Here is a 26,836-nt window from a genome sequence, read left to right on the forward strand (position 1 = left end):
CAGGAGGAGGTTCCACGTCTCGCGTGTTTGTTTAGCTCGCCTTTGCCACCTCCCGCTCCAAAAAACCACCTCGCCTTGTTGCCTGCTTTCCTCCGCCCACCTCTCTTTCTGTAGGCCGCGGAGCAAGAAAGTGCTGAGTAATGCTTACACGGGGGGTTTGCAAAGCGAACTAAACGGCGTTGGGGAGATCAAACCTCCTCCTCCTCGCTCACGAGGGGGCAAACGAGACGCCACCTCCAGGGGCACAAAGGATAATTGGCTTGCCTTCCCCCTCCCCGCTTTAAAAATCATACGACTGACAATGACACTTCCCCTGTCCTTGGCGTTCTCCTTCCTGAGCTGCAAGCCCGCTCCCCCCGCCTCCTTTCATTCTAGAAGCAGCTTTTTAGCGCAAGGGTCGCGCACGCCCCCGCTATTGTTGTTGTTGTTGCCGCTCCTCCCCTGCTCGTCTCCCTGGGTGGGGACTTTCCCAGCTCAAGCCCGCCCTCTTTGCAACAGCGCCTATAAGAAGCCCGGGGACGAGCGGCGAAGCAGCAGGCTCGAGGATAGAGTTAAAGGAGGCTGCCACGCGGAGCGGTGTCGTCGCGATCAGGTCCGGCCTCCCTCCCGCCTTCCTGCGTGAATCAATTCTTGCTGCGCCACTAGATCCAGCTGCCGCCGCCATGGCTCCGATGACGGTGAAGGCCTACCTGCTGGGCAAAGAGGAGGTGACTCGCGAGATCCGCCGCTTCGCCCTCGACTCGCCTGCCCGCTACCTGCCGATACGGGACAAGATCGCCGATCTTTTCCAGGGGCTGCTTCGCAATTCCGCGGCCGCCACGGGCGCCTTTCAGATGTACTATAAGGGTGAGTGGGGGCGGGGGACCATTAGCAACAGGCCACCGTGGTGTTTTACTTCCAACTCCGGTTTTTTATTTATTTGTGCGACCGGATCGCTTCAATAGCCTTGCACGCAGAAAGGAGATTCCGACTAAGCGTCGGGAAGACAGTACGTCTTCCGAGTTATGTCCGTTTCTGACAGTAAGCTGCTCGATCGCGGAACCGACTCCCAGGAGAGGCGGCGGAGCCTCCCTCAAGGGAGGTTTTTAAGCAGAGGTTGGATGGCCACCTGTCATGGATTTGAGAATCCTGCATCGCAGGGGTTGGGCTAGATGACCCAGCTTTATAATTCTCTTCCAATTCTATGATTCCATGAAATCCGGCCTGGGAAACTTTTTCCAGTCACTTGATCTCCGGGTCTGGGAAAAGCTTCGCTGTGGTTCAAGGTACCGCAACAAGGCCAGGAAAAAAGGTGTTTACCTTTAAAAGGCGCCTCTGCTTTAGTGAATTGATAGTCCTAATGCTTTTCATGATAGATATGGGAGGCAGGGCTCTGTGTAGCCGTTATTGCTGCCTGTCGGGCTGAAATCAACAGGTCAAGGTTTCCCAGACTCCGTTGTGCAATGAAAAAGCAGTTGGAGGTTTTGTCAAGTGCCTGTGTGCATAAAAGGCAAAGCTAACAATATATTCTTTGCTCATTAACCTATCATAGTTGTCACACCCTTCTGCTATACTTGCTTAAACCAGCTCTTAATCTCTAAACGAAATAAGATTTGGAATTCAGGTCTGTTAGGAAGCAACACACCCTAGTCTAGAAGCCTTACTTGCTAATGGAAGCTGTCTCTGATAATGTTTAGGAAAAGGCACTCTGTACTAGTTCAGAGGCAGTCTTTTCCACACAGTTTACTCCTCCAGTGTGGAGGCCTGAGCACTAAGACTGCTACTGGCTATGTCTCACTAAACCTCAGTGCAGGTAACAACCTCAATTCACTTGTTGAGGTTGGGTGGGGAGAGGGAAGACTCTGTAGTGTGTGGCTACTCTTTAAGTGCTCCAACTCTAAATCTGGTTTCAGTTGCTCATTTCTAGTCCCACCATGCAATTAACATAGTTCTTGTCGTCTCATACATACAAATAACCAAAAATGTGTGGGTGACCCAGTTCTTCCCAACTAATCAGTGCCTGGGAGGGTAGACACTAATCAAATAGGAAGGTTCCGTGTGGTTGCATTATTGATACTCATACACATAGTGCGGTGGTGTGGAATTTTGCTCTGATATGTATCAAGGGACCCATGGCGTGAAGCTAAGTTATCTTGAATATGCTCTTCAACAATCTGGGCAAAAAGTATGGCAGACAGAGGAGTGACATAAGCAGCAGAGTCTCCACTGTGAAAAGGGGACTGCCACTGCAGGCGTTAATATGGTACTAGCTACTGGTGTCCAAATTTCTGTTTGGGAATTGTCAATGTGTTTCCTGAGGGTGGTGAGATCCCCTTAGTAGTAAGATATGACACGATAGGATATGGAGCTCGCTGATACTTCTCACAAATTCATTTAAAATAAGTGCCATTGCATAACACTGCACAGCTGTAAATATTTGTTTAAGCATGTTTGTACACTTGGGCAGTTACATCATACTGGGATATTCCTGTAGCAACCAGAATTTCTTCTAGGGAGCTCTGTCAGTCCTGCAAGTCTTGCACACTTTTCAAAAGAAGTGTTTTTTTTAAACCACTCATGACTATTGGTATATAAAAGTGTGAGAGAGAACTGCACTGTGTATTGTTGTTTTCAGAGGCTGATGTCTGAGTACACAAGAGTGCAGAAAATTATCAGACTGTTGGTCCAGCTGGCTCAGTATTTCTTAAACTTACTGGCAGAGGCTCACCAGGATTTCAGACAGGTCTCCAAGCCTTTACAGCAGCAGATGCTCTGTCATTCCATTAAGTATTACTTCCAGAAGGCAACCTGGGAATGCCTGGGCTTCCCAATTATGAGGAAAGGTAGCAAATGGCTTTTGTACCTGCATGCATGTTGTGCGCTGTTTTCAGTCCTGCCTGAAGGTCAGAACTGATTAGCAATGCCTTATTTTTTTGTACTACTGACATGCATGCTGCTTTTAAGGTTCTCTTGAAAGGAATGCCGATTCCCATTAAAGGAAACATAAATGAAGGATTTTCTCATCTCAAGAATCAGGTGCTAGGAGGTTATTGTCTGTTGCTGCTTTCATTAACAATAAAACCTCCAATAAAACCTGATCTGGCACGATGGGAATTGTAGTCCAAAAACAGCTGGAGGCCACCAGGTCTGGGAAGGCTGCTCTTTTTAATAGCTGCCTAAAGCATTGGTGCATCTTTACTAGAGATCAGCTGCTGGAACAGTAATTCAGTTGGTAGCTGAGAACTGCGTAGCTTTTTCAGTGGAAGGTTACATTTCTTTCATCAGAGCTAGCTTGCATTACATAGCCTGCAATCTGAAGCTTATTTGCCTTTAGATTTTAATTCAAGTAATTGAATAAAAGCTGTAAATCTGTCTTCTGAAAGCATTACTTTGCTATGTGAAATAAATGTGTAACCAAAGGATACTTCACCACCCATGCAGATGGCGCTAGGCAACTTTCTTAACAACAGATTTGCATACAGCCCAACAAGAGGAAGGCAGAGTACATATTGAGTCCAACAGGGTTTTCTGCTGCCCTATTCAGAAATTTCAGGATAAGGCTGAGTATCTGCTGTCAAAGTGAGTTAACTGTTTTCTTATTTCAGATGAAGATGGAGATATGATTGCCTTTTCCAGTGATGAAGAACTGAAGCTGGCCCTGCCCTGTGTGAAAGACGGGATTTTTCGCATTTATGTTAAAGGTAATCTTAGCCAGTTTAGTATTCTCTCTTAACTGCTTTTGGCAGCTATCTTGTAATGTATTCTAGTAGTTATAATTCGTTCAAGAGGTGAAAACATCTCTGCATTTCACAGCTTTTGCACTACACAACCTAAGACACAGCTTTTAACGAGCTAGTGTTTCATGAGAATGGCTGCTACAGGAAATAACACTTGAGAGTAAGGTGAGAATCTATGAACCCCAGTGACTTAATGGGAATTTAAACTGCATTGGCAAAACCAGTCTTGAAAACTAGAAATTCACTCAGAGCCAGTACTAGGGTGAGTTTGTTGGCTACTGCATTTAAATCCCTTGAAGTAGACTTCCCCCATTTCTCATTCTACCCTTATTCTTTCAATGGCCATTGTTCCAAGCTATTTTTGACATGTGTAATTTTGTTTTTCAACTAATACCAATGTATAGTTGGAATGCAGCAGCAGTCTGAGGTGGTAGAGCCCATAAACTAGGCCAATGGGAGATTATGCCTTTCCCATAGAAACTCTAGTAAAGGAGATTTGCTGAAGAACTGTAACAAGAAGTGTATAGTTGATCCAAAGTGTACATGACCAGGCTTCTTTGTTGTGCTCCAAGAGGCTTGAAATTCCTCCTAACAAAGCTGTTGCGTACCAATGGGGCCCAAGCCACACACTAAAAGACAGCTCAGTTGGACAGAGGTTGGCAGTTTCATGCTAGATTTCTGCAAGAAATGAGGCATTGCCAGACACATGGGAAAGGACGAGTATCCACCAGAACAGCATGCTAAGAGAGGAATGGTGGTAGGCTAAGAGATCTAGAATTTGCCTTCTCTTAACTTTCCCCAGTATTGGACTTGGTGGTTTTAAGGCCTGAAATAAGAATGATCATTTATATTCATAACCTATGAGCACCCATATTTAGAACATTCTTAAATATACAGAATGGGTATATATTGTATAACCCTCTGCTTATCATTGTTCCCTGCCTATTCCTACCTGCAGAGCAGATGTTGAAACCCCAAAAATGGAGGTTAGAACAGGAAAAGTTATTGGTGGCCCTGATGGAAAAATGAGTCTGTTTTTTTAAAAAAGTCTTAGGATATAATAGAGAAGGCATTTTGCAGACTTGGGTAGCAGAGACTGCTGGTGAGCAAAATATATCAATAACAATAATCTCGGGTTACAATAAGAGCCATGCTGAGAAAAAGACCCAGTGGCTACTCTCCTTTGGAAATAGAAAAAAACCGTAAGTCATATGTATCTCTGGTAATTGGAACTCATGGATATCTTGTCTGCTGGTACAAACTGTGCCATGAATAACATATTTGAAGATTTAAAAAAAATCAGAGTTGGCTACAGTAGTCTGTGGTGCAACTTGATAGGAAAACAAAGTTACGATCACTCATAACAAACAAGTCCTCGATGAGCTGGGTTGTCAACATTTCTGAAAACGATGCTTCAGTCACTTTTTGCAGAATGTGACTTTTACATTTATTGTAATCCTCTGTATACAAATACTGATTTGACACACTATGTTCATGGTTATCCACACCACAAACACACGGGAGAGAGGTAGTGGCAGATACTAAAGGCTTTTATGAGAAATTGTTTAGTTCACTTCTGGGCAAAACAAAGTTGGAGGTGCAGGGGTGAATAAAGTATGCACACTTCCTTTTACAACTGTCTAGTTCTGCAGCTCGATGGGTATTGGTTCATTTATCTTGGGCATATTTCAGCAACACCCTGTGTTTGTGTCCTTCAGAGAAAAAGGAGCTGAAGCGTGACCACGTGCACCGCCAATCCTGCAGCCAGGAGCGCCCACCAAACATGGTGCATCCCAACGTGATCTGTGATGGTTGTGATGGCCCAGTTGCGGGTGCAAGATTCAAATGCACTGTTTGTCCTGACTATGACCTGTGCAGTACTTGTGAGGGAAAAGGTATCCATAAGGAACATAACATGATCATGTTTCAGAGTCCATTGCTCCATCCATTTGAGGTAAGTAACATGAGGAAAAAGCAGTTGCCCTGAGGGGGCTGTAAAGATCATCTTGCCTAAGATGAACTGCAACTATTTTCTAAAGCGACAGTTACACCTAACAGTGTGTTCTTTTACCCTTTAGTGGCTTCCCAGAGGTCGCTGGCTTCGTAAGATGAAACATGGTGTTTCACCTTTTGCATGGATGCAAGGCTGTGGTCACCCTTGTCCTGCCCGCAAGTGTCAAAACCCTGGCCAGGCACAAGGTAGCACCACTTCTCAGAGTGCTGCTCCTGAGCAAGGTATGTGTTTAGCTTTCTGATGACCATAATGGTGGTGGTAAATGCAAAATAAAAAGGCACACTCTGTCCCAAATTCATTGCTTCCAGGAACTTACTTTTGAATAGATGTGTTCAGGATCTCCTTTAAGAATGCTACATTGAGTTATAAATCAAATCATAATTAGGAGCTAAAAGGAACTGAGTTTGTGAATCCTTTTAACTTTACTGATGAACTTTTCTCTTACAAGATCTATTAGTAACTTTTTCCCCCTTATTAAAAACAGCTTCTAGCAGTCAATCTCAAGATCCCAATGTCACCTTTTTGAAGAATGTTGGAGAAAGTGTTGCTGCATTTCTGGGTCCACTTGGTAAGCAGTTGCTTTCATCTGGCTATTATTGCCTGCTTTCATCTATGATTTGCCTTCATACTCTGCATGTGAGCTTTCAGAAATATCAAATGGTTTAAGTAGTCTTTTGTGGTTTGATCAATTGGGTCTCTTACTAGTTGCTTTCTGCCACTATCAAAAGGATGTGTGTTACAGTACTGTGCCATTATGATATCTGTCACCTATACAGGACATGTGGGCCTTCTGTTTTATTGGCTATTTTGCCTTATGCTTTCCTCCCAAATAGTTTTGTTAAAGTCTTCTAATACTATGGTTAAGCTTTCTTGGGGGGGGGGGGGAGTGGTCCTAGCAATAGTGTTTCATTTGTGTTTGTCTTATCAAATACTGATTGCCATTACATAGGAGAAACATAAAGGCAAAAGTGGGCATCTCCTGGACCTGTGCTCTGATTTTTGAGTTTGTTGAAGGTGATTGTCCTTCAGATGTATGACTGCACTGTGCAAAGGCAGACTATAAATACTTTAAGCTGTTGTAGAGCAATGTAGTCCGAGGAGAAAGTTGGCACTGCAGGTCAGTCAGCAGTAGGCGAATGTTACAGAATAGCTGGCACATTGTGAAGACTGATAGCTGGTTGATATGAGAGAAGATGGACATTCTCCCCAGTGATTGCTCAGTGGGAACATGAAACTTCTGTCCACAATTCCTGGACAGGGTTATTGGAGAGCTACTTTTGTCTGACCTTCAGAATGGCAAACCGTTGCCATTCTAAGGGGGAGGGGGAATCCCTCCAAGAAGACTGTATTCAAATCCCTAGAGATGTAGATGTAGACAGAAACATAAAGTGATGGCAGATTACCACCAGCTTCCAACTTTTAAATTGTTTTTCTAGGTATTGATGTTGATATTGATGTGGAACATGAGGGACAGAGGAGCAAAGTGTCACCTAGTACAGAACCTAGTTCTGAGAAGAGAGGTTCCAGTGACCAGACCGGACCAGAAGCAAGTACCAACAGCAAACCAGCTGCAGATGCAGATACTCTTACAGACCAGCTGCAGGAAATGGCAGTACATTCTCCTGCTACACAGATGGAAGAGGAGAACCTCTTGTCAGAGGTAAGAGTATGAAGATTAAACTGTTACTTGCGAAATGTGCTGTCAGTAGGGTAAAGATGTACACACTGTTCACTGTATGCTTGTCACTAAGATCAGCACTGATGCTTTTTATATTAGGAACATAAATCAATCTTTCGTTTTCCTATGCAAGAGAGTACTAAATTTATTTAGAGATGGTCATGAGTAGTGGTTATCTTCTAGCCTCTGTACAATAACATACAACAGAAAAAATGTCTTATTTCCAAAGAAACTAAAGCTGCAATCCTAACCCCGCTTAGGTGGGAGTCAGCCCAACTGAATTGAGTATGCATGGTTACTTGGCAGGGCATTCTTTGTTCGGTTTTCCTGGTGGAATCTGAAAAGGCAACATATTGTATATTTCTAGCTTCAGGACTGGGGAAAAAAACCCATGCTAGATATCCTGAAAATAATCAAGAGTATATAATTGAGCAAGAGATGTTTGGTAAGACAGGGTGAAATCCATTATCACATGTGGACTTCCACTTGCACAAGAGGACTTCCCACTGCAGCTCCTCACTTACACTTGTTCTGGAGGGTCTCCCAGTGTTGTTGTGTGTGGAGGTGCTGGAGAGGGAGGAGGAAGTACTATTGTACATGTGGAAATCCATTTTTCTGGTGTATGTTTAAAGCCACAGATTAGTAACAGCATGTATCAAAGGGGGTAGTTTTAGATGTGAAGCTAGATCTGTAATACACACTGAAATGGCTAAAATTTTCATGGAAGGTTGTGGTTAGCAATGTTGCATTTGATGTGTTTTCTTGAGCATCAAATGTCTGTTTAGCTGTCATGGAAAATCCTAGAGAAAGTATAATCTGCAATATTCCTTAAAGTGAGGGAGGCAGAGAACTTTAGTGTTGGGGAATTAAAAGTTAGTTATAGCCAGTGAGCAATATGTATGTGCTATTGGTAAGCAACTTCATTAGGCGCAGGCCTTTTAAGGAGTACTTTGTGTTATTCTAAAGCAGGCTCTCCACATTGTGTCTTTGTGCAATCCCAGGAACCAGCTGAATCCAGCAGTAGTTCAGGGGCAGATGAGGACTGGACCCATTTGTCTCCAAAAGAAGTAGACCCTTCAACTGGTGAACTGCAGTCCTTACAAATGCCAGAGAGTGACAACCCAAGCTCTCTGAATCCAGCTGAAGCTCCCACTAACACAGGACCAACAGGACTGCGAGAGGCCGCGCTCTATCCTCACCTTCCACCAGGTAAAAAAAGGAGATTGGAAAGGTATATACAGCTCTGGCATGTTAGGAAATCAAATCCTGTTTGCCTTGGGTACAGACTAATATTACATGTTACTTGCTGAAACCTGCATCCCCTTGCCCAAGAGTAAGTGCCACTGAACTCAGTGAGCTTATGTCTGGAGTAGACATGCATAGGATTGTATTTGAGTCACATCTCTTCAGTAGTATTATTTACAAGACAAATTGGTCACTTAAACTCAAGTGTGCAGAAAGTTCGTTAGCTGCATTTCGGTATAAGCTTCCATGACAACGTACAACTAAAATGCAACAAAACAATAGCCCCAAAATTAGTTTATATGAGCTGCTTAAATTCCCAAGCAAATGTCTTTGCCTGATACCAGAAAGACAAGAACGCAGTCCTGTCTGCAGGTCTTGAGCTGTTCAGGGCTTTATAACCATCACTTGGGTTGCCAGGATAATTAGAAAGGTTGTTACCTAATCAAGGTCAGCCTCAGCTGGTTTTCCTATTGGTAACTTTTCTTGATAAAGCTTGTAAGGGTCCCGTTTTTAGAGAACACAACCTAGGCATAGTCAGTTGCCCACACCATCTTAAAACAGGCAGCTGTGGATTTGCAGATTGGGATGTAGGCAAGGTTGTAGGATAGCTGGGTCAACTAATCCTATTTCTACTTATTTACAGAAGCAGACCCCCGTCTCATTGAATCCTTGTCCCAGATGTTGTCTATGGGGTTTTCTGATGAAGGAGGCTGGCTCACTCACCTGCTGCATTCCAAGAACTACGACATCGGGGCAGCTCTGGATACCATCCAGTATGCCAAGCAAGCAAAAACTTCCAAATAGCACCTGTGTAACTCATAATTCTTAAAGCAAATTGTTAAGGCTGCTGCAACTGAGTAGCCTGCCTTTTTATATCTTTTGGCCCCTGCAAGGATCTGATTGTCTTTCCATATTCTAAGTTCATACTATCAATAAAGATTCACATTAACTTTCCCCACTTAATTCAGTAGTGTGTCTATAATTTGTGGTAATACTTCATATTGCAGAGGATACTTGGTAGGCACCAATACTCAAAACAATGGACGCTATCAAGCACAAGTTCTGATGGCTGGTCTGGTTTCTGGTTTTTTTACCCTTAGGTGGTGAATCAGCTGCAAGCCTTGTTTTTACGGAAAGGAACGGTTTTGGAAACTTGGCTGAAAGGTGGTTTTGCATTTCACATTACATTGGTGGCACTTTCTGTAATTGGTTACTGCACTCAGGACCTTGTATTCCACAGCTGCACAAGCTAAGCAGCAGCTCTTATATCTTTAAAGAGGAAGTTCTCCTAATCATGGTGAACACGTCATGGACAAATAGCAAAAATCTCCAAGTGGGATTGTTGAGGCCTTGCACTAACTGGCTGCAGCTTGTCTGCCTGGGTCATAAGAAATGAAGGCAGCTGACAAAAATGGGTACTAGGGTGTGATGAAGCAGAAAAAGAGTTTTAAATACATAGGCTTACCATTGTTGTGGTTTAGCCCATGACCTGAGAATTCTGTCACATTCTATGAGACAAGATAATCAACAGTGACACTGATTTATTAATTACAGCAGGCATAGGCAAACTCCGGCCCTCCAGATGTTTGGGACTACAATTCCCATCATCCCTAGCTAACAGGACCAGTGGTCAGGGATGATGGGGATTGTAGTCCCAAACATCTGGAGGGCCGGAGTTTGCCTATGCCTGAACTACAGTGTACATACAAGTTTCAGCACCACCTGAGCCATCATTCCTCCTCCTACTCCCACTACAGAACCAGATACAAGAAAATTCCCTCCTTGTAGGCAAGATAAAACAAAGCTAGCCCCAATTTGGTACTTGGATGCAGAAAAATGCCTTTTTAGAAATTTCTGCCTATACATAGTATACAATGAATACTGCTTTGCTGGTTTTAAAGTCTTGTCTCGACCACCACAAATGACAAAAAACATCATAGAAGCCCTACATGCCAAAGATATTGACAGTATTTGAGTACAATCTCCTTTATTATACAACATAACTCTGTGACTTAGAAGGATAAACTGTAGCCTGACCTAAGTCATCTCACATAGACTAATAATGATAAAAGTGTTGAGAAGAAAAAGGCATTTAAATATCATCATCAAAGTCATCTCCTGTAGAAAAGAGGTTTCTATGCAGATTCTTTGAATTTGAGACACTAATAAGAGTATTTAAAAAAGGAGCAGATTGCCTTTCAGGCAGTCTATTAAGCAGTTTTTCTTGAAGATGAACATTAGTCAAAGGAGGAAAGTGTTTCCCTCTTCCCACAGGCATGTCAGCTATGGGAACATGTTGAGTGTTGGAGAACTTTTGCACTCCAGCTAGTGGAATGGATGCATGATGCCAATTACAGGGGCTGAAGGTTGCTGGCCTTTCAGCACTTGTCCCTGCAGCAGATGTTTGGACTAGCGTTCCCTGCCTCTCTTGCATCATGGCAGTTTCATTGCCACTATTACAACTCTTACCAGATAAAAGGAATTTCTCCCACTTTGAAAGTCCAGCAGCTCTTGACTCTGAATCTTTATTCTTCTGGCACACCAGATGCTCTTTGACAGCAGGAATCACATTTACAGATGTATCATCTCCACAGGTTTTTTTAGCTACTATGGCTGAATCTTTTCTGTTCTATAATAAAAAGCAGGAGACTGAAATAATCGGAAATGCCAGATTGCAAATAAGTAAAGTTACTCTTTATCTGATGCACGTGTAGCTCTTCTGCTCTGTTATACACTCGGCTAGACTACATGGGTTGGTCTGTTCTGAGGTGGGTAAGTAAGTGGGTCAACCTATCTGCAGGGAAGTAACAGGCACCACAGGTGGTGGTTCTGTTATTAAGACAGAACATTCTCCTCAGATTCAGAAAGCAACTGCACAGCTTGCTAAGAAGCCTTGCTGAGGCAGAACCAGCACTGGTTTCTGCAAGGGCAAGTCCAGTTTTACAAACATATAAAGAGTTATTTGAGAGTTTCACCAAGCATATAGAGGTGATCTGGTTGATATAATGTACTTGGGCTTTATACCTGGTTGATATAATGTACTTTTGACAAAGTACCTCACTAAAGACTCCTGAGTAAGCTTAATGGTAAAGCAATGAGAGGCACTCTTGTGGATCAATAATTGGCTGAGTAGCAGGAAGTAGAGAATAGGAATCAACGGACAGTTCTCTGAATGGACAGATGCAGAAAGCAGAGTCTTTCAAGGATTGGTATTGAGACCTGTGCTTTTTAACTGGTTCATAAGGGATCTAGAGTTAGGAGTGAGCAGTGAGGTGGCCAAGTTTGTTGATGATATTAAATTGTGAGAACAGAATGCTGGACTTAGATAGGCCACTGGCTGATCCTGCAGGCGTTTCATGCATTCTTTAAGTTGATACTCATTGACAATCCAGCTCTTCCATAGCAAGATTAACATTGCATCCTGTATAGATGTACACTACTTACATGGTGGAAAAAAATTTAGAGTAGGGCCTCATATAATGGCTGTAATAACCTCTACAGGCCCACCGCATGATAAGTAAAAAGCCAATTCACTGGCAACGAATACTGTAAAGTTGATTTGTCAGGTAAAAGAGTTGGTTAGAATATGTACAAACACCACCTTGCACTTTCAATGAGGCTTTGATTATACTGAAAGTGCTCAGTAAGCTCTACTCATTTGGTAGGCTGCTTTGAGAAGAGCCATGGGAGTTAGGCAGATTTGAGTTCTACCCATTTAAGTAACAAGGCAGGGAATACAACTTGAGTGAAACTTTTATGACATTTAAAAGAGGGTCCTGTAATACTATAGAACATTAAGTATTTGCTATCTTGGAGAAAGAGCGATACCTCAAAATGTAGGACATCCTCTGCAAATCCAGAAGCTCTCCTTTTTCTAGACCCCTGGGAATCGTGTAAGCTGGTCTTCTGACACTTCCTAGCAGGTGCAACAAGATTAAAAGTGGTCCAATGAATTCACACAGCATCACGGAGAGAAAAAGCAAGTACCTCTTAGATGAACCTTGTGATTCAGTTATAGGATTCTGGCATGTTCAAACAAGGCACCATTACTTACTACGCAAAAAATAAGAAACTACTACATATCCACCTTAGTGTATTCTTGGAAGAGTAGCTCTGTTTTTCTGTATGCACCATTATCTCCTCCTCATCTTCCTTCCCTTGCTCTTCACATCTTCCATCGAGATATTTAGTCCAGCGGCTGACCAACTTTACCTTTTCCTCCTAGAAAAATTACAGAATGTCTTATCAAGAGTCCTAACTCACTATCCATCTCAGACTAAATGCTCTGTTGCTTTAGTGATCTGTTTTAATCATAGCAAGAATAATGATTATTTTTATTAATACCACTGCTACTACTACTATCCAGCCATCTCAAGTACCAAGAAAAGCTGAATTTGGTGAATTATGCAAACTCAGATGCATTTATTCTGGTTTTGCTTGTCATGGGGAAGGACAAGAGCTATGCAGGGCACTAGATGGTTTCTAATTAGTACCCCAGGCTTCTAAGATTTCAATAGGATCTGCCTGTGTTTATTCAAGCCCATCCTCATAACTATTTAAAATGAAAGTACGTATGCTCAGAGAGCTTAATTCTGTGCCCAATCCAGAAGAACTGTGTTCTGGTGAACCATGACCTTTACACAATCCTGCTAATATTCAATTTGCTTCAGTAAAAACAAAGGTTGCCCAATGTCACATGGAGAAATGGGTCCTTACTTAATTAAACAAATGGATAAATTACTGTTCTAAACATTTACACAAAAATAAATCCTGAGAGTATGCGGGGGTTAGCTAAACTGTCATCTCCTTTCCTTGATTTGTATTTTAAGGGCTTGTGACTGGCTGTCCTTCAATTTTGGCTTTGAAGATACACAAAGGGGTTTACCTGCCTGCCCGAATTCTCTTCCAGTTTAACTATTGTGTTCTCACCATCTCTCTTTATTGGTTCTTCTATGGATCTGAAAATAATCAATGCACTTAATGTTATATCACTATATAAATGTATGTGTTTTAGAGTTCATATGTACTGAAATGTGAGCACAAACTGCAAAGCATCAGGTCTCTCTCTCACCCACATGATCAAGGTGTCTCCCCTGCCAGGTAAGTATAATAATAATAATAATAATTTTTATTTATACCCCACCCTCCCCAGCCAAGGCCGGGCTCAGAGCGGCTTACAAGCAATAATAAAAACAAGTTAAATGATTACAACTTAAAAACAACATTAAAAAATACAACATATATTGAAACATTAAAATATTAAAATGTAGTCTCATCGCAGAAGGAGAAGGAAAAGAAAAAAGAGGTAGAAGACATCACACACTATCTGCTGATTTGCCCCTTGTATACAATACCCTGAGGAAAATTTATATATCCAATTCTTAATTGGCTTCCTGGTCGATCTGCACAGAAAGTGACAGTTGAATTCCTAGTGGATAAACATCTATATATTACACAAGCGGTAACCAAATTTGTGCAGTTCCAGCTATGTGAATGCACTCCAATTTTAAAATTTAATGTTGTAAATTTATTTTTATGTTGTAAACTGTTACAGGCTACATTTTACGATATTAGAGGAAAGTTTTCCTTTTATTTTCTGTCATTCATTGTAAAGACCTTTGGCTATATACAATAAAAATTAACTTGACTCTCACCCACATCCACACCTTTAGAAAATGCAACTGTGGTAATTAATAATTGTTAATAATGGAACAAAGGAAATCTGATACAACATGCAATGAAAAATGTTAAGATGGTGTGCATAAATCCCGCTAGCCAAATCAGTACCTATGGTCTCAACAATACCTCAATTACTGCAACAAATAAGTTTAGGCAGCCCAGCTGGTCTAAAGGATTGTTTCAGATTTAAATTGAAGTGTTGTCAACAGTTCTACTCCTTGATCATAGTAATCATAACATTTTAAGCAGTTATTGAACCTATTTCCACAGAAGCCAAGTTTAATTGACATCGTGTCACCTTTCTGAATTTGGAAGTTTGCTAGGGCAGATTGGAATTAACTAAGTGGGAGCAGAAGCATTATTTTAATCACATTAAATCTTTGCACTGCAGTTGACTATTGTAGAATTGCTGAACATTTCTAATTAAAATCCATTGGGTGGTAGATGTACTCAGAAGACACCCACTGAAATCAATGGACTTAAGTAACCTTAAGTCCATTAATTCCAATGGGTCTACTCCGAGTATGACTTTGTTCGATACCACCCATTATATGCAATTTAGAATGAAAATTATAATGCAAATGTATACAAACACAAAACAGCAAATAATCAGTTAATACCATACCTAAGCATTTCCGTAGGTCCCTGCTCTACCTGTCCTTGTAGCAAATTGAGTTTTTGTACATGGCGCCTGCAATCAGATCCAGAACCCTGACCAAAAATCTAAAGTAACAAAAGTTTTGTTAACACTTATTTTCATAGTTCTTTAATGTTATATAGGCAAGAAAATAGCATCATAGCTATATCTGAGAGGCCCTAGTTCCAGGGACATTACTTAACAATGGGTACTTCCTGCTTGTAAATCTGACATATATACAACCTTTTGCTTTAACAGACTTGCACTGTACATCTTATCACTCCACACTTTAGCAAAGAATGCAGTATACTCTTCTTTGTGTACTTTAACTTCCACATAGTTTATATAATCAGAATAATTACTACGACTCCCTTCTTCCAATACATGTTTTATAGTAGCTCTCCTATAGTACTATATTTGGATCACATTTTTTATCATCAACATGATAACGTATTAAAATCTCTTCTAGTTGAGGAGGTACCAGAAAAAATAGAAACACTCCACTGCTTAACCTATTTTTAACACCAGATTATGTGAACAGATTCTTATTCCAAGATAAGGAGATTTTTTTAAAAAGAGATTAATGTGGGTAACATAGATTTCTAATACTAATACAGCAAAATCCTATTCATGTCCATGCAGCAGTAAGCCCCACTGAATCCAATGAAACTTGTTCCCAGTTAAGTATGTGCAGGATTGCAGCTTGAGAATCTGAGGAAAAAGAATCCACCTACTAAAAAGCCAGTTCATTTATAGCAGGATTTAAATAAAGGAACTGTGGGTACTCACCTTTAGAATTGACTGCTTTTCATCACATACTTTGCAATTCCATTTTTGGCTCTTTTTGATCTAAGACAGAATTGCAGATATAATTCTTTAATAACCCACACAATTCATATTACATGCGTGAAACATTTGCCACTGTGCATGTTTCTGTAACTATTCATCGATTTTCAATAAAAGCCAAGTATGTATTTTAAGGGGCTCAAGAACAGGTCTATGATCAGAGTGTTGTGTGTACTGTGCACTTATACGTATATCAGAATTGTTTATTGTAGGTTTTCTGTTCCTTTTCCCCCTTAGTATTCTTTTGTATTACCTAATAAAAAAAGTATATCAGAATTGTGCACCATCAGTTGAACTCTTCATCCTGCCTGAATTAATGTCAACAAAGTTAACTGTTATTGACTTGCTTAGCTTGCCTAATTTACTGTTTACTTTTCCATCCAGTAAGTACTAAATACCACATTTGTGTGGCAAAATCATGGAATCACAGAACACCTGGCCATAATTCAATCATAATCCATAGATTTAATGGCCAAAGGAATCACAACTCTTGAAAGACGAAATGCAACAGTGACCATTCTACAGATTGCGGCATGTGCAATGCAGGCTACAGTCCGCTATAAGCCACATCTGACTGCCTTGCACGCATTACATTTTATGCAGCCCCAAGTCCCTCCCAAAGCTGCTCCATTCTTCCATCCAATCAGCATTTGTTCCTTCCTGCTTGTTTCCTCCTTAATTTTGGCCACAGTTAAAACTGAAGCAAGACTATCTTTATTCTGGAAAACACATCCAGAATAATACTGTCTCTTTTTGCCCAATCCACTGCTAACATGTGGCCCCTGGCGGATTCCATCCAAGGTAATGTGGCCTTTGACAGAAGAAAAGTTGCTCCACTCATGCTTTGACCAGGGAGCAGGAGCACTGCAGAATGGCACAGTGGCAGAATAAATAGCTGCAGCTGGTTCAAGTCAAAGTACATGGAATGGCAAATAATAAAAAAAGGAGTTTCAAGCCCAGTGGTTGCCAAGCTTTCCTCCACGTGGACCAATTGAAAATTGTAGAAAATTGGCAGGCCAATTAATGTTTCTGCCTGTTGCAGCAATTGGTAATGTGCTGTGCTAAATGCTGCATGATTTTTAATTGTATTTTTATTGCTTCTTTTATTTCCTATTTCATGTGTTACTGTATCACCATAGAATTGAAATTATAATACAATAAAATACAATATACAGAAGCAAAATAAATACAATCAAAGAACAATGCGAGTATATAAAATGGATGTGCCATTTCTCATCTTCAAACACAAATCCAGAGACACCACAGACCACCTAAATGAAGCTCATGGACCACAGGTGGCCTGTTGACCAGTCTGGGAACACTTGCTGCAGCCAGTGAGTGATGCACAATAACACAAGATGCTGGTTTTTAGTACTATATTTATTTAATTCATCAATAAAGACTATTGGTCTCTAAGGAAAGGCAACACCTCTCCCCCCCCCCATACATTTTGGTCCTTTTCAGACTTTCAGACCTGTAGCAACCACCTTTGTGTAATTGTAGTCAGTGCTTGGGGGGGGATGCAGGGGTATGCATACCCCTAAACATATTGTGAATCTTTGTACTTTTGTCCATTGACTGTATTTATTTTTCCCGATTTGAACTATAAAATGGTGATTTTCTTGAGTCAAAGTGAGAGTACCCCTAGACGTGTTTTTTTGATTAAAGAAAGCAAAAGCACTGACTGTAGTGATGGAAATGGCCAAGTTTGCCCTGAAGGCAAAGCCAGCTTGCAAGACCTCAACTTGCGTATGTCTTTTGACCACCTTTCAAATTAACTTTTAGCGTCCTGCACGGGTCTAGATGACCCTTGGGGGGGGTCCCTTCCAATTCTACAAGTCAGCGGTTCTGTGAGCCCGAGGAGGGCAGAGCTCGGGTTCAAATAGCCCGCGTGCTCCAGCCGGCAGGTCCCGCTTCCCCGCGGCCTCACCTGCTGGACTTGGAAGACGTTGCAGAAGCAGCACCTCAGCACCTGAAACTGCTGAGCCATCAGGGACACTGCTCTCAGTCAGCGCGGCTTCTTCACTCGCATGGGAGAGAAAAACACACCCCTTCCATCTCTCCCAGGGGGCGAGAGGGATTGGCAAGCGCCGCCTCAGCAGCCCACTTCCCGCTTAGGCTCCCCTTAAGCCCAAACATTTGGCGGGAAATGGCGCGCGATGCGCAGATAGGTTCCTCCCTCCCCCCCCATTTCCTACGGCTTTTCATTGGCCTCGTGCATGATCTAATTGGGATGGGCGGGGACGAGGTTCCTCCATTAACTAAGGGCTCCCCTCGAGAGGCAGGGTTGTTTTGCCCGCGGAGTGAATTTCCTGGTTACCTTTGAACCCTCCGGCGGCGTTTGTGGGGTGATAAAAAGCAAAACAGCTGTGTGCAGGAGGCAGCGAGAAATCCAGGATTAATTAAGTAGTAATGAAGAGTCGGACACGACTAATCGACTGAACAAAAATGAGTATTATTATCCCCATTTTACGGGTGGCAGGGATGAGGCTGAGAGATGGGGTGGGTCAGGAGGCTAAGAGTGGCTTATGACAATTATCCTTCCTGTAGAGTTTATACCCAGGTAGCCGGGTCCCACGTTTTCCCCATTCCCCTCCAGTTTATCAGAGCAACTGATTTCATGCATCCTTTTTACTTTGTTTATATGCCATCTAGTGGGCAGAGTGAAGATTTGACATTTCTTTATTTGTGAGGCTGGCACTATTTCTGTAAGATCTCTGCTTTATGGGCTTACATATGTTCATTACTGTACATCTGATGAATGGTAGCTGCATGTATCAGCTGGTTCTGCTGAAACTTTTTGCATTTGAGATGGTACCAAAATGTTATGTCTAGTGGCCCATTTCTGCAGTAAACTCATCACTTGATGCTGCAGTCATCAAGTGAAGGGATGCGTGTAGTAGCCAGTTACAAGCAATTCCTAGAGTCAAGATGATTCAATGCCATTAAACATACTCAAGGTCTTCATTACAGTGCTATTTTTCTAGAAAAAGAGGTGCCAAAACTCAACATGAAAACCTCCCTTATTCTCTTATAATGGCAATGGCACCCAATTGAGTGGTGCCGGAACTGAGTTCCAGTTGAAAAAAAGCCCTGCTTCAATAGCTTGCAAGTTTTATTTCTCCACACACAAGAAAACTTCAAAATTGCTTGTGTCCCCTGATCACATGGCTATTCATTTCACGTATTCTTCCCAAAGGCCATTGTTATGCATATGAAAAAAGAGGAACTGTGGAAGAGAACAGACATTTTAAAAAAATGGTCCTGAAGTTGAAATAAAGGAAAAAGAAGTCTTATGTGTGATTCTGTTCATTTATTGAATACATGATTGATCAGACAAAAACCAATGTAAAATCACATGTATTTGTTTTTTTAAAAAAAATTACAATAAATTACTGAATTAGTAAAAGCTCTCCAGGTGCATGGCTAAGAAGACAGTCTTAAAACAAATACTGGTTGTGAATACATACAGAGTACGCCACAAAATTGTAGTAACACTGGGTATTGCACCATGTGGTGTATTCCTTGTATATTCCAAGGTCACTCTTGCTCTTTCTGAACTGCCAGTATGTTCCATATTCATCACTGGTCCAACAACAGCCACACACTAGCATTCACACTGTTTCAATGGTGCTCATATGACTGAGTAAAATAATTATGCAATGAGATGAGCAGGTATACAAATATAAACAAATATAATAGTGCTTCTTTAGAGTGAATGCCTTCCCATAGGGAAGTTATCAATCCCAAAATGGAGCTCCAGTTTTCCTCAGGCCTACAACTGATTCTCAGAGCACAGATCTCATAACCACACTCTATGCCACCGGAAAAGAAGGTTGCCTAAACACCACACAACATTATAAAGTAGGTAACAGACACTGTTTGGAGGGTACAACCAGCAAGATTCCTATGGTGTGGAACTTCTGGACCAGCATGTAGCCAGTAGGTTACTTGGTTCAGATAAACTGGACTAATCTCTGCTTTCTGCTTAGTCCTAAACTGTGTACACACTTGCATTACTTGAGCCCAGCACACACACAAAAGCAATAGATCCACTTTCCACCATGGTGAGAAACAGATCAGATAAGCAGCCTGTACAGTGATGCAAGTCTTTTATGATAACTAAGCTTACTGGTGTAGGGGCTTAGATCTTCCATGTTATTATTAACTTCTTTAAACCCCACATTTCTGAGCCCTTGTACCATCAAAAATTATGAAGTAAACACTCTAATGCCCCAAAGCACCGAGAATTCCGTTCTTATCAGTGTCTTGCAATTCTCAGGATTTCTGCATTCACTTCGCCCTCTCCAGTCTCCATAGTTTTTTACAATTCTCAGTGCTGCTTTTTTCCCCCTCAGGAAAATTAAAACAACAAAAAACAAAAAAATTACATGGCACTGAAGAGTTAAAATTGGGCTAAAACATATTAATATGCATCTTTCTTGGGCAGTGTTGAAAACCACATGCTACTGTGATGGTATATCATCTGGGATAGAAACCAGCTGTCCCAAGACACTGGTACATTCTAGCGGCAGGATGCCAGGCGTAACAGAGCATAACATCCTTTACCTCTGACTAGTTACTGCGTAGCTTCTAGGTTCCTAACAAGGCTCTCTCAGGCAGGCTGGGGATCTCTACAGCATTTTGATACATGGCGTTAAGGTCACAGGGAGGCAGCCAAAGATACAGAGGAAGGAATTCAAGCTAGGCTGCATTTCTTGTGAGCAACTACCAAGGAACCTAAAGCAATAGTGTGACTGAAATCAAGCTTCATTAAAGAAAGATAGGCAGAGGCACACATGCATAATTTACCATAGTAATTCTAGGCCACAGAGGCTATTAGGTTCTAATGGCTTTCATGCTTTTGAGAATGTAATGTAAGCACAGCAAGCAAGGTGTCCTCCAGGGAGGTATCTATACCAAAGAGCCATTGTGATAAGTCCCTTACTCAGCTGAAGTGACTTTAATTGTTGGGTAGCTGTAGGTGTTGGTAAAAAACAAAAAACAAGTGTCCAGCTATCTGCCAGGTTTCTAGTTCTCCTGCCTCTATTATTTACATCTATCTCTTGAGTTCAGCCTGATACTGAGGTAAGTTCATAATCACTGGATGCACTGAACTGCCTCTCCACTTTCTTTTGTTCCTTGATCTTCTGTGCAACGTCAACTTTCTTCTCAAAGTAGTTTACCAGTACTGTCTCTGTAAGCATGGAGGCCAAGATCTGTTCAAAGGAAATGGACCAGTCTGTGTCAATGGTACTGCCATATCGCGCAGCTGAACTGCCAGCCTCACAACCAACCAGCACTGTGTCGTCTGCAATATCTTCACACTGCAGAGAGCCTGTGCTGACCATGGAGTATGAAGACATGGACATATCGTCTTTAGTTTCATCATCTGAAAACAGCTGTATTGGAGATCCTGGACCCTCACCACCTCCATCTACCAAAATCTGGTTTTCCTGTTGCTGTTTCTCAACCTGAATGTCTCCAGAAGCTTTTTCTTCTGGAGTAGCTTGGGAATACTGCTCCACAGTTGAATTCTGACTCTGGTCAGATGTTGGAGACTCTTCTTCACTTACTGGGTCCTGAACGCTGTTTGCTTTTAAGTCATCAGCTTTCTTAGCAGGCTGGTGGGAGAACTTTTTGCCTACCTCCCCAATGCGCAGGAGAAGGCTGGCAACAGTGGCAATAGCATGGTATAGCTCTTGCTCCACGGGGTCTTCACTGAACATATTGTAAAGGGTCTTGCAGAGCTCTATAAATTGCTCCTTGAAAAGAGACAGATGCACATTATAACAACTGCTTAGAGTTTAGGTACAAAATATTCAAACTGACAATGCTGCAAAACAACAAGCTTACCAGTCACAAATTCAAATAAATGTTTTTTTATCATCTCAAGCTAGCAATCATGCTAACAACACAGAAAATGTTGCAAAATGTAATGCATTTCCACTTGAGATGTGCACTAATGTTTCATATATGAAAACTGAATGCAAAGAACCAAAATTTGTTGTCTTTTAAATGTTACCAAGTTAACTTGGCTAAACTCCACATTTCTAAGGGTTGGGAAAATCCCATTTCCACCCGTCTGCTCATGAAGAGGTGTAATGACAGTAGCAGACAATTCCAATTCCAGTAGCAGACAAAAATGAAATGCAGGCCCCCAGCCACCCCACCCTCTTTCTTTCCCTAGAATGTCCCTGAGCTGCACCACCCAGAGACATTTCTCTCAGCAAAAGGGGATGGTGATACCAAGAGCTCCCTGTCTTGGCCAAAGCAGACATGGTCTTCTTCTCTGCTTCTTTGCATTTTATCCTCCTCCAGCAATCAGCCACATATCATTGGCTTGGCTAAATCAGAGAACACAACCCTTCATGAGGATGTCACCCATGCCAGTCTTAGAACAGCTCTCCTTTATTGCCTGGTAAAATATAGTACAATGATAAAACCACCAACCCTTCTGGCTCATTCAGTATCTTAAATCTAGGCAAATACTATTTCAAAAATTCATCTTAAAAAGCATAACAGATCTTAAAATAAATTCCTACCTGACTCATTTTAGGAAGATCTTTGATAGTTTCTTTTTTGGAATCTTTTTCCTTGGCCCAAATTCGCAGGTGATATCTGTAATCTTGGGGACTGGTGCCCTTTTCCTCTGAAAGGAAAACCAAATCAGCATAACCAATGCAAAACTGTATGATGATGCATTTTATTGACTTCAGTGACCTTGACATAGATTTTGAGATTTATTTTATTTATTTTTAAACTTTCTGCCATAATATGCTGCTTCAAACTGGCAGCAATAAGTAAAAGTTCTGCTGAGGCCTGGAACACACAACAAACATAACAAAACTGTTGAAATGACTATTAAGATGTTGGTTTAATCAAGACATTTTATTCTATGTTAAAGGGAAATGTTAAAACTAGGAAACGAACCAGGCTGAGGTTCTGGGGAGAGATAATTTATGAGTCACAGTAAGAAAATGTTGGGATACGTCAGCCATTACAAATAATAATTAATTACCTTGGTCTTTGGAGTTCCCATCTCTTGGTGCTTTCTCTTCCTGCATAGCTGCTTCTAATAAAACAGACAATACAGTAGCAACTGCTTTAAGAGAAGTACATGAAACAAAAGATAGCAAAATCAGAGAACTGTAGAGTTGGAAAGGACCACGAAGGTGATCTAATGCAACCCCTGCAGGAATCTTTGGCCCAACATGGGGCTCGAACCCACAACCTTGAGATTAAGAGTCTCATGCACTACTGACTAAGTTATCCCAGCAGGATACCAAACACACTGAATGATATATAACAAAGCTAAGGTTGCATCCATAATTTGAGCAATGGCTCTGTTGTGTGTAGACATTGGACACTCATTGTGTTTTATATAGATGTGCAGCCTTTTCTTATAGATCAACCTCAGAAGAAACCAGCAGCATGTTTATCACAGAACCAAGATGCACAAAGTGCTGATTGGCCAGAAAATTGTGAAGTCATTTTCCTTAGCTCTCAAATCAATTTTTCAAGTTTAAAAACCAATCCTACTTTTTAAAAAAAAACAACGAAAAAACAAAATGAAAAGGGGAGATGAACATACATTAAATTGAATAAATGTCAAACTAGTGTTTTAAAAATAAAATTTTAAATAAGGTAAACAGCATGACTGAGGCATTTGAATAAGCTTTCAAATTATTAACCAATATGTCTGCTAGCTGGGGAAAAACCTCCCAATGAATTCTAATTTACACACCCAAACACCTTTGATCCTATACTGCTGGGGGGGGGGGGAGGGAGGAAGCAATTGATGGTAAAAACATATGTTCAAACAAACAAACAAAATATTTTATTTTAAAATATTTCAGTTTAACTCATCTGCAATGGTAGAAATCTGACATAAAATGTCATAAGAATATATCAGTTATTTGGAGCTAGCAGCAACATGGTTTTTTAATTTAGAAAATGACTACAGTGAGACACAACAGACTACTGGATTGTACAGTTATAAAATATGTGGAGTCAGTGTGAATTAAGAGAAATTTGTTTCTCTGTTCCTCCAACTACTGGAACTAAAGGTTAAATGAAATTCGTTGATAACTTGCTAAGGGCAAATAAAGTTAATATTCCTGCACATAAAACACAATAACTTGAGATTCATGGCCATAAGATGATACTCACTGCTTAAAGTGTTAGAAAAAATAGGAAAAAAGATAACCAGTGCTATAGATAAACAACTTCATTTGAGGAATGAATTTTAATTATCAGACATTGTGCCTTTTCTAGGCCAAAAATCTGTGCAGTGAATGTGGTATATATGGAGTTAGAGGAACTGATCATAGATTAAGAAAATAAAGCACGCTTGTTATGGTGACAGCTAGGTAGCTTAATCTATGATATCTATCTATCTATCTATCTATCTATCTATCTATCTATCTATCATCTATCTATCTATCATCTATCTATTTGAAATTATAAACTATTAATCAAAAAACCCTTAAGCAGTATACATAAAACAATAATCAATATACAAAGCAGCAAAATTTAAAAACAAGTATGCATAACTAAATCATATGTCTGGATAGGCTTCCTAAACTATTTTTTAAAGGCATCTGAAACAATATGTGGGTGCCTGCCTAATGTTAACAGGGGGTGAGTTCTATAGCACGGACCACAGCCAAGTGGTCAAACATGTAAGGAAAGGACAAGGAGATCTTCAAATAAAGGGTTGCCAAAGCTCTTAAGGCCTTTGTATGCCAATAAAATTAAGACCTTGATTTTGGTCTGGTAGCAAATTGACGGCCAGTGCTGATCTTTGAGTAGATAATCTCACTCTGTCAGCAATTATGCTGCAGTACAGTGGTGCCCTGCAAGACGAACGCCTCGCAAGGCAGAAAACCCGCTAGACGAAAGGGTTTTCTGTTTTGGAGGCACTTCGCAAAACGAATTTCCCTATGGGCTTGCTTCGCAAGACGAAAATGTCTTGCGAGTTCCTGCGGGGTTTTTTCCCCTTTCCCCCCCCCCCCTTTTCCTAAGCCCTAAGCCGCTTATCAGCTGATCCGCTGATAAGCCGCTGATCAGCTGATCCGCTAAAAGCCGCTAAACCGCTAATAGCGCTAATCCGCTAAGCTGTCAATGGGCTTGCTTCGCAAGACGAAAAAACCGCTATACGAAGAGCCTCACGGAACGGATTAATTTCGTCTTGCGAGGCACCACTGTATTCTGCACTAATTGCAGCTTCTAGACCAGCTGGAAGGGGAGCCCCACACAAAGTGCACTGCAGTAATCCAATCTTGAAGTTAACAATGGCTAAACAACCACTGACAAAGCTTGACTCAGAAGAACCCCCCAGACTGTGTACCAGACTGCTCCTTCACGTGGCGTCTAACACCGTGCAGCACAGGCAACTGGTTGATTTCTTGGACACACGAACGACTCACTCTGCTGCCACGCATTGAAGAGCAGCACTAAAGCAATTCCATTTTAAATGAGCTTTCACTCACACAGTAGGCAGGTAAATTTTAGTACATCAATAGTGGCCCACCTTTGCAAGGGCGGGCAGACTAACCTTGAGAATCACAATGCAGGAAGAGATCCAGTTCTGAGACAAAGGGAGATACTAGAGAAGCAAAGAGAAGAGAGAGAGAAAAAAAAAGAGAGGAGGGGGGTTGAGGTCAGGGAATAAATTCAAGATAGAACGAGAGAGAGTTAAAATACAGAGCAACAGAAACAAGTGGGGAAAACAAAAATGGAAACAAGATTTGAGCAACAGCCTGGGCAGAAAAAGCCATCTGATAAGTGGTTTTAGTCTTCCTTAGTAGCAGCCAGTCAATGCTTCATATAAAAGGAGAACATCTCTTCACAGTCCACAACAGAGGCTAAAGCATTTCATTGACACAATCCTGCTTAGAGGAATAGCTAAGAAAGCCACCATTGAGTATTCATTCCTACAATCAGATGAGACCAATCCCTGTTACCTTCTGTAACATTATCTTCTGTGAAGTAACGTGTGGCCTCCAGAGCAGACTCTGCTTCCTCTGGGCTCAGAGCTGTACAAAGAAAGAAAAGTATAAAGCCATGGCCTTTTTATTTATTTTATTTATTCCCTGTTTTATTTGATGAATTTAAGGTAGCTTACAAACAATAAAAAGCCTAAGCTAGCCTTGGGCTTGTGTGCTTCCCCACTCAACTCCAGCGTGGCCACAATGAGGAGACTCAAAGCTTTTACATCCATTTTTCACAAACTACAGTTAGCTGTATGTCTGAACCTAAAACCGTGGTTGTATGAACTAGCCATCTTCAAGCCATGTTTTATGAAAAAAGCTTTTTCCTGGACTATGGGACGTGGGTGGCGCTGTGGGTTGAACCACAGAGCCTAGGACTTGCCGATCAGAAGGTCGGCGGTTCGAATCCCCGTGACAGGGTGAGCTCCTGTTGCTCAGTCCCAGCTCCTGCCAACCTAGCAGTTCGAAAGCATGTCAAAGTGCAAGTAGATAAATACCTTCCAGCGGGAAGGTAAACGGCATTTCCGTGCGCTGCTCTGGTTCGCCAGAAGCGGCTTAGTCATACTGGCCACATGACCTGGAAGCTGTACGCTGGTTCCCTTGGCCATAAAGCAAGATGAGCGCTGCAACCCCAGAGTTGGCCATGACTGGACCTAATGGTCAGGGGTCCCTTTACCTTTACCTTAGGTTTGGACTTAACAGCAAAATGTGATTTAATGCTTGAGAAGCTCATGTATGCAATGACAGACTATTGTTTATCGTTAAATTCAAATCTGACCTGTGCTATATATGGACACAAGTATTCAAGTCCTTCAATAGGCAGATTAACATGATAGCAATTTCTAAATAATATTCAGGTCACCTTTTCTGCTCTACTCATTTCAGTAAGCCCAACCCAAGTTTCTTAAAGACAGGAGAAGAGATGACACATACAGGAAGAGCTGCAATGAAGAATCACAGAGAGAATCTCCCAAAGCACTGGCCCAAACTTAAAAGGCTACTCAGATAAGCCACTGAACTGGCACA

At 41.5% G+C, this 26,836-nt stretch overlaps 3 protein-coding genes across 7 annotated transcripts in view; 1 reads left to right on the forward strand and 2 right to left on the reverse strand.

Moving 5' to 3' along the window:
- Positions 1 to 511: 511 nt before the first annotated feature.
- Positions 512 to 9,616, forward strand: SQSTM1 (sequestosome 1). Its single transcript, XM_079966500.1, has 8 exons — positions 512 to 846; positions 3,585 to 3,680; positions 5,435 to 5,670; positions 5,795 to 5,951; positions 6,215 to 6,298; positions 7,167 to 7,390; positions 8,410 to 8,617; positions 9,297 to 9,616. The coding sequence occupies exons 1-8, from the start codon at positions 663 to 665 to the stop codon at positions 9,455 to 9,457; spliced, it is 1,350 nt and encodes a 449-aa protein (XP_079822626.1). The 5' UTR covers positions 512 to 662; the 3' UTR covers positions 9,458 to 9,616.
- On the reverse strand, positions 916 to 18,157 carry MRNIP (MRN complex interacting protein). Of its 4 annotated transcripts, none has more exons than XM_079966499.1 (8): positions 17,746 to 18,135; positions 15,759 to 15,818; positions 14,958 to 15,055; positions 13,539 to 13,611; positions 12,741 to 12,874; positions 12,482 to 12,569; positions 11,123 to 11,282; positions 916 to 1,474 (listed from the first exon to the last, which is right to left on the reverse strand). In XM_079966499.1, exons 1-8 carry the CDS (start codon positions 17,803 to 17,805, stop codon positions 1,467 to 1,469), a joined length of 681 nt encoding a protein of 226 aa, XP_079822625.1. In that variant the 5' UTR covers positions 17,806 to 18,135; the 3' UTR covers positions 916 to 1,466. The 4 variants fall into 4 exon arrangements, with proteins under 4 accessions (XP_079822625.1, XP_079822623.1, XP_079822624.1 ...); XM_079966497.1 differs by lacking the exon at positions 916 to 1,474 and adding an exon at positions 9,470 to 10,161 and having other exon boundaries at positions 17,746 to 18,141; XM_079966498.1 differs by lacking the exon at positions 916 to 1,474 and adding an exon at positions 10,615 to 10,709 and having other exon boundaries at positions 17,746 to 18,137.
- A 951-nt stretch (positions 18,158 to 19,108) lies between these two features.
- Positions 19,109 to 26,836, reverse strand: part of TBC1D9B (TBC1 domain family member 9B) — a 33,303-nt gene continuing 25,575 nt past the window's right edge. Inside the window, exons 18-22 of one of the 2 annotated variants that reach the window (XM_079966469.1) lie at positions 25,784 to 25,855; positions 25,375 to 25,425; positions 22,837 to 22,890; positions 22,361 to 22,467; positions 19,109 to 21,580 (exon numbers count right to left, since the gene is read on the reverse strand). In XM_079966469.1, coding sequence (XP_079822595.1) covers positions 20,888 to 21,580; positions 22,361 to 22,467; positions 22,837 to 22,890; positions 25,375 to 25,425; positions 25,784 to 25,855 — 977 coding nt within the window. In that variant the 3' untranslated portion in view covers positions 19,109 to 20,887. The remainder of the gene's footprint in view (positions 21,581 to 22,360; positions 22,468 to 22,836; positions 22,891 to 25,374; positions 25,426 to 25,783; positions 25,856 to 26,836) is intronic. The other variant, XM_079966470.1, reaches the window with a different exon arrangement.

This window comes from Podarcis cretensis, assembly GCF_951804945.1.
Source record: "Podarcis cretensis genome assembly, chromosome: 2".
Classification (NCBI taxonomy): domain Eukaryota; kingdom Metazoa; phylum Chordata; class Lepidosauria; order Squamata; family Lacertidae; genus Podarcis; species Podarcis cretensis.

What these genes read in the sequence shown, in the direction of transcription:
- SQSTM1 (XM_079966500.1), top strand. Translation starts at nt 663, where the DNA reads ATGGCTCCGATGACGGTGAAGGCCTACCTGCTGGGCAAAGAGGAGGTG. An exon ending in CTTTCAGATGTACTATAAGG is followed by an intron (nt 847 to 3,584) that starts GTGAGTGGGGGC and finishes TTCTTATTTCAG; the next exon opens with ATGAAGATGGAGATATGATT. An exon ending in CATTGCTCCATCCATTTGAG is followed by an intron (nt 5,671 to 5,794) that starts GTAAGTAACATG and finishes TTTACCCTTTAG; the next exon opens with TGGCTTCCCAGAGGTCGCTG.
- MRNIP (XM_079966496.1), bottom strand. Translation starts at nt 17,805, where the DNA reads ATGGCTCAGCAGTTTCAGGTGCTGAGGTGCTGCTTCTGCAACGTCTTC. An exon ending in AAAAGCAGTCAATTCTAAAG is followed by an intron (nt 15,056 to 15,758) that starts GTGAGTACCCAC and finishes TTGTTACTTTAG; the next exon opens with ATTTTTGGTCAGGGTTCTGG. An exon ending in AGGATGTCCTACATTTTGAG is followed by an intron (nt 11,283 to 12,481) that starts GTATCGCTCTTT and finishes TTTTTATTATAG; the next exon opens with AACAGAAAAGATTCAGCCAT.